An 11890-nucleotide genomic window follows, 5' to 3' on the forward strand; every position below is an offset into this window, starting at 1 on the left:
CATAATTTTAAATTATTTCAGTGTTTACATATTTATGCATTCTTGCTATTAAATACAAATACCTAATGCTAAATATGAGGTAGACAATCATTAACAGTGCGAGACCCTTGCATTTAATATATCAGAAGAGATTGGCATAATATCTAACAAGACTTCAATACACATCTTGTTTTGGTGCAGAAATGTCCTACTATATTAAAGAGATTTCTTGAGAAACTGTTCAATACTGAACAAACTTACCCCTAATTCATCTAAAAACATAATCATTCGATGCTTGTTGTTCTTGATGAATGGATTTACGCCTTCCATGTAGGGTTCCTGTGACAGAAAAATTACAATGTATGATCTGTATTTGTATTTTCTGTATCAGAATTATTGATTGTTCTATTCAAACTCCACATATTTAACTGTCCTGCTAACCTTCTGCTTCTGACAATTTAAAGAGCTACAAGTCAAGAAAAAAATATTCACTACAAACTTGAACACACAGTCCACAGAATTATCAACACAAGAATGCATTAATCATGAAGTCAAAACTCAATGTCACGGAGTTCAAATGTAATTTCACAAGAGCCAGAGTGGAGCAAGAGACCTGTGGAAGAGCATCATAAAACATTTTTTTGAAGAAGGGAAGCTCTTTTCCTACCTTATTGAAATGTATCCAACATTTCATTTAATTTCAGCAACCATTCAATAATAATCTTGCACTGTATACATCACAATCTTATTTACTCATCAGCTATGTCTATTTCTGACAAGGTGCTATCAAAGATATAAAAACTGAACCAAAATAGGTTCAGACAAACTTAATTGTACATTGACAACAGCATAAATATTTGCTGTTACCTTGGCTCCAAATTCCACCAAGTTTGCTAAGTTTTGAAGTGACTTAGCAACAAGTGTAAGAGTCCTTGCAGCTGTGGAAGAGGGGGGATCTGTAGAGGTAGGAAATAAAAAAAAATTGTCAATCATCACACTTCAAATATAATACTGTTTGAGTGGCACAGTACAACCCTGTTATAAGGCTGCAGTTGGGTTCCATAAAATTCCAACCTGCCTTATAACAGGGTGCTGCCATTGATCAATGCAACGCAGAAAGGTGGTTGGCTTCTTGCATGAAAAAAAAACTTTGGGGCCATCGGGTCACCATCTAACGTCACTTTCTGCAGACTTTGTATGTGCAGGAAGCTTCCTGCACGTAATTCCTATATATGGTCAGAAGGCAGATAAATGAGCAGGAACTTGGCAACCCACAAGTCAAGACATTGTTTACCATGCAGGTCCACAGCATACCTTCCTTGTAAAGCATATTCTTATGACACTGGTTTGTTTATAACAGGGTTCCACCATATTCCGTGGAAATTGTTTATGTTCCATGTTTGACAGATTTAAACAAAATAAGCCACAAGGAAGTAGAATACAGCACATTACTTAAAACACAGTAACGATGGCAGATTGACAGTTTCAATACGCTGATACAAAAGCTACCTACTTTTCTTTAAAAAAGGGTATTCCAAATGGTCTTTCCCTGCCCTGTGTAGTCTTCTGAATAGGATTTAATACTCAAAAAGAAAATCAACTTAGCAATGGTAAGTAATGCAATACAGCCTTACTGTCAATTTCTTATAGGCAAAACAAAAACAAAATAAAAATTTTGCTAACGGCATTTTGTTCTGTGTATGTTTTCTTTGAACAAAAAGTTCTTTCCCTTCTCCTCCCCAACTTCATTTCTTGCTAGAAGACACTTCATGTACTTAAAGTACATGCAGCAAGTAAATGATTTCCAGACCACCATTGCTACTGCAGATAATATGCAACAGAGGGCAGTCACCAGTATTCCTTGCCCTGCAACAGGGTGCAGTTCCCTAAACCAGAACATAAGAATTAGGAGCATGAGTAGGCCATTCGGCCCCTCCAGCCTGCCCCGCCATTCAATAAGATCATGGCTGATCTATTCTAACTCCACCTACCCACCATCCCCCTTAATCCATTTATCCACAAGAGATCTATCAATCTCAGTCTTGAACATGTTCAAGGACTGAACATCTACAGCCCTTTGGGGTAGAGAATTCTATAAATTCACTAACCTCGGAGTGAAGAAGTTTTTCCTCAACTCAGTGCGAAAGGGCTTACCCTGAATTTTAAGACTGTGACCCTTGGTTATAGTTTTTCCAACCAGGGGAAAAAGTCTCCCACTATCTATTCTGTCGTATAGGTTTCTGTAAGATCACTTCTCATTCTTCTATATTCTAGAGAATATAGGCCAAAATTGCTCAACCTATCCTCATAACTCATCCCCTCATCCATGGTACCAACCTAGTAAATCTATGTTGTACCCCCTCCAAGGCGAATACATCCTTTCTTAAATAAGGAGACCAAAACTGCACACAATATTCTAGGTGCGGTCTCACCAGGGCCCTATACAGTTGCAAGACTTCCCTACTCTTATATTCTAACCCTTTTGTAACAAATGCCAACATACCGGTAGCCTTCCTAATTACTTGCTGTACCTGTAAACTAACTTTTTGTGACTGGTGTACATGGACACCCAAGTCCCTTTGAACGCTAACACTATCTAGTCTCTCCCCTTCTAAAAAATAATCTGCTCTACTATTTTTGCCACTTCGGTGGATGACCTCACACTTCCCTACATTATAATTCATCTGCCACCTATTTGCCCATTCACTTAACCTATCTATATCTTGTTGCAATTTTTTTAATGTCATCCTCGGTGTTTACTCTCCCTCCTAGTTTAGTGTCATCCGCGTATTTGGATATATTAAGTTCGATGTCCTCATCTAGATCGTTGATGTAGATTGTAAATAGTTTAGGCCCAAGTACTGATTCTTGTCACATCCCGCCAATCTGAGAAGGACCTGTTTATCCCTACTCTTTGTTTTCTTCCCGTTAGCCATTCTTCAATCCCTGCTAATATATACCCCTTAATTCCATGGGCCCTAATCTTGTGGACCAACCTTTTATGCAGCACGTTATTGAATGCCTTTTGGAAATCTACGCTAAATCCACTGATTCTCCCCATCTAATCTACTTGATATGTCCTCAAAAAAAAACTCTAAAAGATTTGTTAAGCATGACTTCCCTGTTGTAAAGCCATGTTGACTCTGTCTAATCGTATTGTGATCCTCTAAGTAACCCACTACGACATCCTTAATTAAGGATTCTAGAATTTTCCCTACCACCGATGTCAGACTAACTGGTCTATAGTTCCCCATCTTTTCTCTCCCACTTTTCTTAAATAGTGTTGTGACATTTGCAATCTTCCAATCAATGGGAACTGTACCAGAATCCAAAGAATTTTGGAAGATCAGACACAAGGCTTCCACTATCGCATGAGCTACCACTTTTAAAACCCTAAGATGCAGACCATCAGGTCCAGGGAACTTGTCACTTTTTAATAACATAAATGTAGGAACAGGAGTAGGCCATTCGGCCCTTCGACCCTGCCCCGCCATTCAATCATGGCTGATCTTCTAATCTAACTCCAGCTAATAACCCTGCCTTATCCCCATGTCCCTTAATCCCTTTTGCAATAAGAAATCTATCTATCTCAGTCTTGAATATGTTCAAGGACTGAGCGTCAACAGCCCTTTGGGGTAGTGAGTTCCATACATTCATCACGGTTTGAGTGAAGAATTCTTCCTCAACTCAGTGCGAATGGGCTGGCCTCTGATTTTAAGGTTGTGACCCCTGGTTTTAGTTTCTCCAACCAGGGGAAACAATCTCCCACTATCTACTCTATCACACCCTTTGATGATCTTATAGGTTTCTATAAGATCCCCTCTAATTCTTCTACATTCTAGAGAATATAGGCCCAAATTGGTCAGCCTATCCTCATAACTCATCCCCTTTATCCCTGGTACTAACCTAGTAAATCTATGCTGCACCCCCTCCAAGGCAAGTACATCCTTCCTTAAATAAGGAGACCAAAACTGCACAGTATTCCAGGTGTGGTCTCACCAGGGCCCTATACAGTTGCAGCAAGACTTCCCTACTCTTATACTCTAATCCTTTCATAATGAATGCTAACATACCGTTCGCCTTCTTAATTGCTGCTGCCCTGCAGACTAACTTTCTGTGATTGGTGTACAAGGACACCCAAGTCCCTCTGGACGCTAACACATTCCAATCTCTCCCCTTCTAAAAAATAACCCGTTCTACTGTTTTTGCTACCTAGGTGGATGACTTCGCACTTCCCTACATTATACTTCATCTGCCACCTTACCTGCCCAATCACCTAACCTAGCTATGTCTCACTGCATTTTTTTAATGTCGTCCTCTGTGTTGACACTTCCTCCTAGTTTTGTGTCATCCAGAATTCAATCATATTGTGATTAATGCCAACAATATCCCTAGCACCAATTCTTTGCTAATGTAAATTTCCCTAAGTTGCTCCCTATCATTAGCCCCATCTCTAAAGCAGTACAACTAAGTTCAGAAAAAAAGCAAAGTTGTAATTTACAATATCTTTCTAAAAGCTTTTCACAGTAATTCATCAACTTATAAACTAAAATGCTACCCCAAACTTATCCCATCCTGAAGAACTACATCACAATACAGACAACTTACCTACTTCTGCTTTTCAAATGTTATTTAGGAGTATCAATACTAGTCATTAGTCTTTTGTTGTACAATGGGTTAATGACACCCAGAGCAACATCATAAAGTGTCAAGCAACCCATCAGTACTTCCTTTATTCTTGGATAATTGTGGCAAGCTAGACTATTATTAGCACATTTTAGGATTAAAATCTGCAACTTTTCCTTTTTTCTTTTCCATGAACTGTAATAATTCTGTGGTCTAAATACATCATTGCCAGGATGAGAAACTTGGTCAAGCTCTGAACACTAGCTTTAATTATGCAATAGTATACAAAGGCTCACTACCATTGAATTTGGTCACACTAGCAACTTCTCCAGCACCCTTCACGTGGGGTAGCTTACTGCATTCTGCAACTTCATCCATCCAGTCAAATACACAAATTTGATTTTAAGAAAATTCACCGGTTTTATAACGAATAGAAATTCACAGATAGTCAGATTACTGACCTTTTGAAGTGTGACGATGTGCAAGCTTGTACAAAGCATGACTCACCTGAAATAATATTGAACAACCGTGGATTGAGAATGGCTGGACAGATCAACCGCAAGAAAACAAATCCACTGGAGGAGGGGGGGGGGGAAAAAAAACACATGCATCTATCATGTACGCTATTCATAAAAATTCCTCAATCCCCTCAATATATGTAGCACTAACTGAAATGTAATTTTCCAAAGTTCAATAATATAATAATATTGCACACTCAATTTTTGACAAAAGTGAAGAAAACCCTCTTAAGGTAGGCACTCTTTCTTCAAACTTGAGCATCTCCAACATAGTAAGCAGGAAGAATTCCAATTAATTCTGCCCTTCCTGCACATATGTAAAGGATGCCGCTCCTAGGCATAATGTATTAATTGAAGTGATATTTATATTTATTGTAATGCATGAAATAGTTATGGAAATGGTCACTATTTAAGACTCATCTTTTTGATCTTGTTTTCAATCATCTCTTCCCCCAGTCAGTGGAGTTGACCATTTTTCTTTTAGCAAGTGAAATACCCTGAGCCTAGGGTGGCCAGCTGAGTGCAGTGAAAAGATAAGCACAGTAAAAAGATCCATCATGCCTCACGGGATTTTATGGATCTGAACGGGTTATAATGGGGATCTACTATATAGAATGAAAATGGATTCACAAAATATTTTACCTCACCACTCTAGTCCTCATAGTAGGATTTTTCGGCCACTTCTGCTGAACAGATTTTTGTAAGCACCCATAAATATACCGCAAAGCCCTGTTAAAAATACAATTAACATTAGAATAATTCACAGGAACATTAATAGTCCAAAAAGGTATCAAGTCTTCTTAATAATCTAAAAGAGTTTGAGACGGTGTATCTCCTTGAAATTACACACTTCACACTGAAATTATACAAAATGTCCTAATGCATATACTCTGTAGATTATTAGCCAAAGATATCAGTCGATGGAGCAATGCACTTCCTTCTTTCCTTGCTGAGTAGATCAGCTAGAGCTGATCTTCTACACTGGATGTTGTTTCAGTGAAGATAAATATCAAGTGTGTCAATCAGCACAGATGAAGACTTAATAGAAAGTTATTCACTTTAACCACATATGGGTAACGACCAAAAGAATGCTCCCCAGTTAAGCATGCTTTATTTATTTAGTCTCCTGTGGATGATTACGAGCCACCTTTCCACTATTCTGGGTCATTAGGTTGCATTGCCTTTGCTTCCTACACATTGCTAAGGGCAGGAAACTTTGCTGATGTCACTGTCTGTACACTGCATATGCAGAAAATATCCTCGACATCACTTCAGAAAGAAAATGGTGTAAGCAGCGCTTCTTACACATAACATACAGGAAATGGCCTCAGTAATGCATTGTTTGCAATATTCAGGAAATGGGTCAACAGTGATCTGATGACCTGGTAATGTGACTGAATGTCAACGCTTTTTGCAGAACCTTTAGAACATGGTTTCTAATTGTTTGGAATTATAACAGGGTTAAACTGTATTTTAGTTGACAGGAACATTTTACAGAGTTGAAATGCTTCTGTCAACCTCACTCTTACCCTGCACATTTAGAAGGTTAATTTATGCTCAACACAAGATGTATATTACTTTCATAACTTACTGAGGAAGTTCTTCTGCAGCCATAAAAATCTTCTCCACCAATTCTGACAGGAGAGCCAGTAGGTGTAACAGATTAGCGTTCACATCTTCATTTTTCTCAAGTTTGGAAGGATTTAACTGTAAATCAATCAGAGGTTCAATTGCATTCCTCTAATCTCCCTTAGCTTAGCATACATTTAGATGTATATTAAAAGGATCTCCAAACGCAACCTTTTCATAATGCAAAGTACGAAATTATAGAAAATCATACCAAAATATTCTAACCATCAGAAAATATAGTTTGCTTTAATTTGATTAAACTCACTTCAGGAACAGTTCAGAGGAATTAATGCATGGTTATGAATTGATAGGAATGTTTTGCATTATACCGAATGTTTCACACCGGTTTATCTTCCTCCTTTACATGCATCTTTCTTCAACCTTCAGTTACATTCACGGTGGAACACCATCTCTAATCCATTACCTTTACTAGTTAAAATTAGGTTTTGCACAAACAGTGTGTAATGCATTATCAAAATCAAATGGAGACAGTTCTTTCATTTGGGATCTGTAATAATTTAGATTAAATCCAAGATAAATTCAGCTGTAATGTTTCTTCAATTTATCATTTATTAAATGATGGGAGAAGCCTAAAGCATTCTGAAATGCAGAGAGAAATCTGTATAATCAATTCCAAATGATTTTCACTAAATGTTTAAATTCACTTGACCCTAGACAACTCTAAATCTTTATCATAGTGGAGCTTATACTTTACCTCACACGACTGCTTGCTCTCCATTATCTTTAAGATGGTGTCTGTCAGAGCATGATGAATAAATGGTGTTGCAGTAGATTTCATGTACTGCTCCATAAGTGTGCTCGTCAAGGTTGTGGCTCGGAAGAGGGTGGTGGATTCATCTGAAGAGGTCATAAACAACTTGCAATAAAGTAACTGTAAAGTAACTCATAAAGTAACTGCTACATAGATAACTTCTTAGAGCATTTCCAAAGGATGGGATTGTGAGGGAGTAAGCTACCCACCACCTGATTCAGTGTATAGAGCAAGCCATCCTCATGAAATCCACCATTATTTAAAACAGATGAATGCAGCAAAAGAAGCATTTACTTTCAGTTTACCAAAAATCACAAGGTATATATAGCCTCTCTATAATCCTTGCATATTCTTCAGTAATAGTAGGCAAAAACAACAATAAATTGCATGTATATAGTGCCTTTCATGTCGGGAAAACGTTTTAAGTTGCTAGACAGTGAAGGGTTTGAAGCTCAAGTTTTCCATAATTATTCTATCATTATCTAATAATGCATTCACTTGCAACACAGGTTCACTAATGTTGATTAACTCAGGAGCTAGAGGACTGGAACCACTGCACCATAAAGGATATATTCCTACAGATGTATATTTTGATGCAAAATACTTGCATGTTTAGGAACTTAATTATTTGTCTTTTACAGCCCCAAATTTGGCAACTTATTGAAAAAGCATGCCACAACGCTCTTTCACAGGCTTCCCTGTGCAGTACATACTATGTAACAGAGCTCAAAAATAATAAAATTATGTTTTGAATGATGTAATACTTTAAAATTTTATTTTCTTAACACAATTTCTTGGCTTGCAAAAAATGTGGCCTATAATAATAATCCTTGCATTTGATATAGCACTTTCCACGTCTTCTGGATATCAGCGTTTCATAGAATACTGTAAAGTGAATTGACTGCATATTTGTGGGCAAAATGCAGCAGCCAATTGCGCACAGCAGTGTCCCACAAACAGTCGTGGATTGAAGTGACCAATTTATTATTTTTTTTCTTGAGGGATTATTATTAGGTGTGTGGAGTAAGGAAACTTGCCTAAGGTTTCGCTCTGCCGGGAATCGAACCCAGGTCTCTTGCTTGAGAGGCGAGTGCTCTAACCACTGAGCTATAGGACTCCACATTCTATGCATTCAAAGTCTCTTAAAAAGCTTTCAAGTTTCCAATTAGCTCAAATGAGTTCCTAATCTTATTAACGAGTGAGTGTTTGGTACAACAAACCCACCTTCCATGTTAATTTCCTTGTCATTTAGTGTTCGTAGTAACAGTGACTCAAGATTCTCATGACGAAAAATTCTCAGTAAAATTCTGGCCAGTAATGTGCGATCCTGGCCACATACTTGGGATAATGCAAGTATCGCATGAAACTCTTTTTGAAGGATAAGCTGAAAGAAATGTATTAATCAAGCAGTTAAAAATTCTATTACAAAACAGTTTACTTTATAGACAATATCCCTATTTCAACAGGAATATATTCTGTAGATTATGTTCTGGTCCAATAATTTGCTGATTATATTCAGTGAAATCAACCAGACTCCAAGATCAGTGTGCCCAACATCCCAGTTCAGCAATTCTTCCTTCCTGTAACACGTCACATTAAATTCTCCTTACGTTTAACCTCAACAACCTTAGTCTCCTACTTGGCTGTTTAAACTAATGCAAACTTCAGGAATAGTATTGTGTTTTCTTAGGAACTCTCAAGCCTTTGGGCTTCAACAATCAATAAGGATCTTTGCCATCCCAGCCTTCTGATTGAAAACAATTCAATTTGTTCATGTCCAATTTAGCTCCCTTGATGTTATTTTTCAAAACTTATTTTTGTCCATTATATTGGGGCTTCTCCTAGTGCATACTTCTTTGTTCAAAAACATTTGAAAGAGAAAGATCACAAGTCAGTTCACTGTCCCAGAGCTGAAGTATACAAAATGGAGTGGTGAAAGTTCAGCAATTCCCTAAAGATGAGTAATTTATTTCAACAGCATGTAAAAGATAAAATAATTTAGAAGCAGGAAAAGTATATTAAGCCTAAACAAACCCATTTTATTTCAACTCCACCCACCTATTTCTTACCATATTGCTTTTTCTGGATCCAGATTTACATTTTGATGGTTTTATTTTGGTAGTTTATTCCACAAGATAATAATAATAATAATAATCCTTGGATTTGATATAGCGCTTCTCACGTCGGGAGGACGTCCCAAAGTGCTTCACAGAACACGCTGTAAAGTGAATTAACTGTATATTTGTGGGCGAACGCGGCAGCCAATTGCGCACAACAATGTCCCACAAACAGTCGTAGATTGAAAATGACCAATTTATTATTGTTTTTGGTTTTTGGAGGGATTATTATTATTAGGCGTGTGGAGTAAGGAAACTTGCCCAAGGTTTCGCCCTGCCTGGAAATGAGCTCAGGTCTCTCACTTGCAAAGCGAGTGCTCTAACCACTGAGCTACAGGACTCCACCGGACTCTTGGTTCCTTGGTATCCTACCGTTCTTAATCCTACTTTTCTCAATATCTAACATGTGTCCCTGGTTCTCTTAGAACCATTTGCGATTTGCTTGCACCAGCTTTATTAATTCACTGAATAATATTTACCCAGAGTAAAATAAAATCTGTTTTCGACCTAATCTGTTTTCCACGTATCTGTTTTGGACCCAGCTCATTTTCTTGAACCTCATTGTAGTGCGATTTCCCATGTCTCAGTAATCAATTCTAAGTGTACCGCGAAAAACTTATAGGTTGTCAGATCACAGATGTAAACTACTGCACATGTCTGCTATGTGCAGAAAGCAGCTGTGACACCAGCAGTTGTATGCAGTTTAGTCAACTTTTTCCATCAAATGTTGAGATTTTTACCTACAGGTTAGAACATTTAACATGACGTGGCTTTGACTGGAAAAATAGTGCTGTGAACAAAGCAATACCTCTTTGAACTCACTGTACTCGTCTTCCGACATGATTTTTTCCAATGAGTATCGTGCCCTGACACGCACAGAACCAGGCTCAATTCCTTTCAGAGGAATATGTGAACTGAGAGGGAACCATTCATCAATCAGCTGTCCCTTCTGTAACCGACTCAACTGACAACGCATGAACACTGAAAAAAGGAAGGTGAATTCACCCTGTTCAGGTTTTTAATTTTCACTAAACAAAACAATAAAGTAAACAATTCCTTGCATGATATAGCCCCTATCATCAGAAGGGGCATTTCCCATCTCTTTTTGAACAGCACCATGGGATCTGTAACATTCACCCAAACAAACTGATGTAACCTTGGTTTAACTTCTCATCCGTAGGATGGCACCTCCATCAATGCAGCACACCTCGGCACTGCATTGGAGTGTCAGTATAGACTATAAGTTCCAAGTCCCAAAGTGGAATTAAACCCACAAAATTCTGACTTAGAGGAGAGTGTTATCAACCGAGTCAGACTGATCCACCAATATATCAATCGTTAAAAAAGTTCTGATGGACTATCACAACCAAATAACAGTTTAACTTTGCGTTTTCGATACTAATTGAACAGTGCTGTTTTAAATTTCATGATGTAACTTCAGTTATTTATATCTAGTTATGCATCCTAATGTTGCAAGGTGGATGTTCAAAAAAACAGAAACAGAAATGAAGAATGCTATACTTTGATGTGATCCTCCTAATAAGCATTTCAGTTATAACAGTACCTCAAATTTAAGGCTGCTAGACATTGGAATTGTAGTTTTACATTTGAGAGTATCATTACAGCATAAAAGAAAACAAAATTTTTTATCAAGCAAAAACAGCAAATTAAGTGAAATGCAAAATCTCTTCCAACAATCAGATGTACTTACAGATATCGGGATCTTTGCTTTTCTTTGTTCTGTTACTGAGACTTATCTCAAATCTGTTTATATCTGATGAGAGATCACTAGGGAAATGAAGGCATGAATTATATAAAGGACACTGCAGTGACATACTATAATAATGGTCACTAAGAAAAACAGAAATGCTTACACCATTTGTAAAATCTATTGCTGGCCCATTTATTCTGAAACTCATCTACCAATAGCATCCTCAATTTGGCAGCATTGTTGCCTCTGAAGCAGAGTGACCCACCTCAAAAGATAATATCCTTAGAACCAATCCTATACCACAAAGTTGTAAAATGGGTGTAGTAGATTTAGAAATCACCCATTGGCTTCTATGAAGATGGTTTTAGCAACATCTGAGAATAATCAATTGGGGTCAAATGAATATATTGTATAATGCAGAAACAAGAGAAACAAATTATGCCAAACACTGCAACACACTAAAGGCAGAAAACTAAAAAACAGTACACTGTACTGTAGAGAATTCTGTACTAACATCATCTACTCCAAAAGGGTAACT

At 37.6% G+C, this 11890-nt stretch overlaps 1 protein-coding gene across 1 annotated transcript in view; it reads right to left on the reverse strand.

The window, feature by feature from the left end:
• Window positions 1-11890, reverse strand: part of rasa1b (RAS p21 protein activator (GTPase activating protein) 1b) — a 75071-nt gene that overhangs the window by 2182 nt on the left and 60999 nt on the right. Inside the window, exons 22-23 of the mRNA XM_007899740.2 lie at window positions 847-935; window positions 241-318 (exon numbers count right to left, since the gene is read on the reverse strand). Coding sequence (XP_007897931.1) covers window positions 241-318; window positions 847-935 — 167 coding nt within the window. The remainder of the gene's footprint in view (window positions 1-240; window positions 319-846; window positions 936-11890) is intronic.

The sequence above is a fragment of the Callorhinchus milii genome, unplaced genomic scaffold (assembly GCF_018977255.1).
Source record: "Callorhinchus milii isolate IMCB2004 unplaced genomic scaffold, IMCB_Cmil_1.0 Scaffold1, whole genome shotgun sequence".
NCBI classification, from domain to species: Eukaryota; Metazoa; Chordata; class Chondrichthyes; order Chimaeriformes; family Callorhinchidae; genus Callorhinchus; species Callorhinchus milii.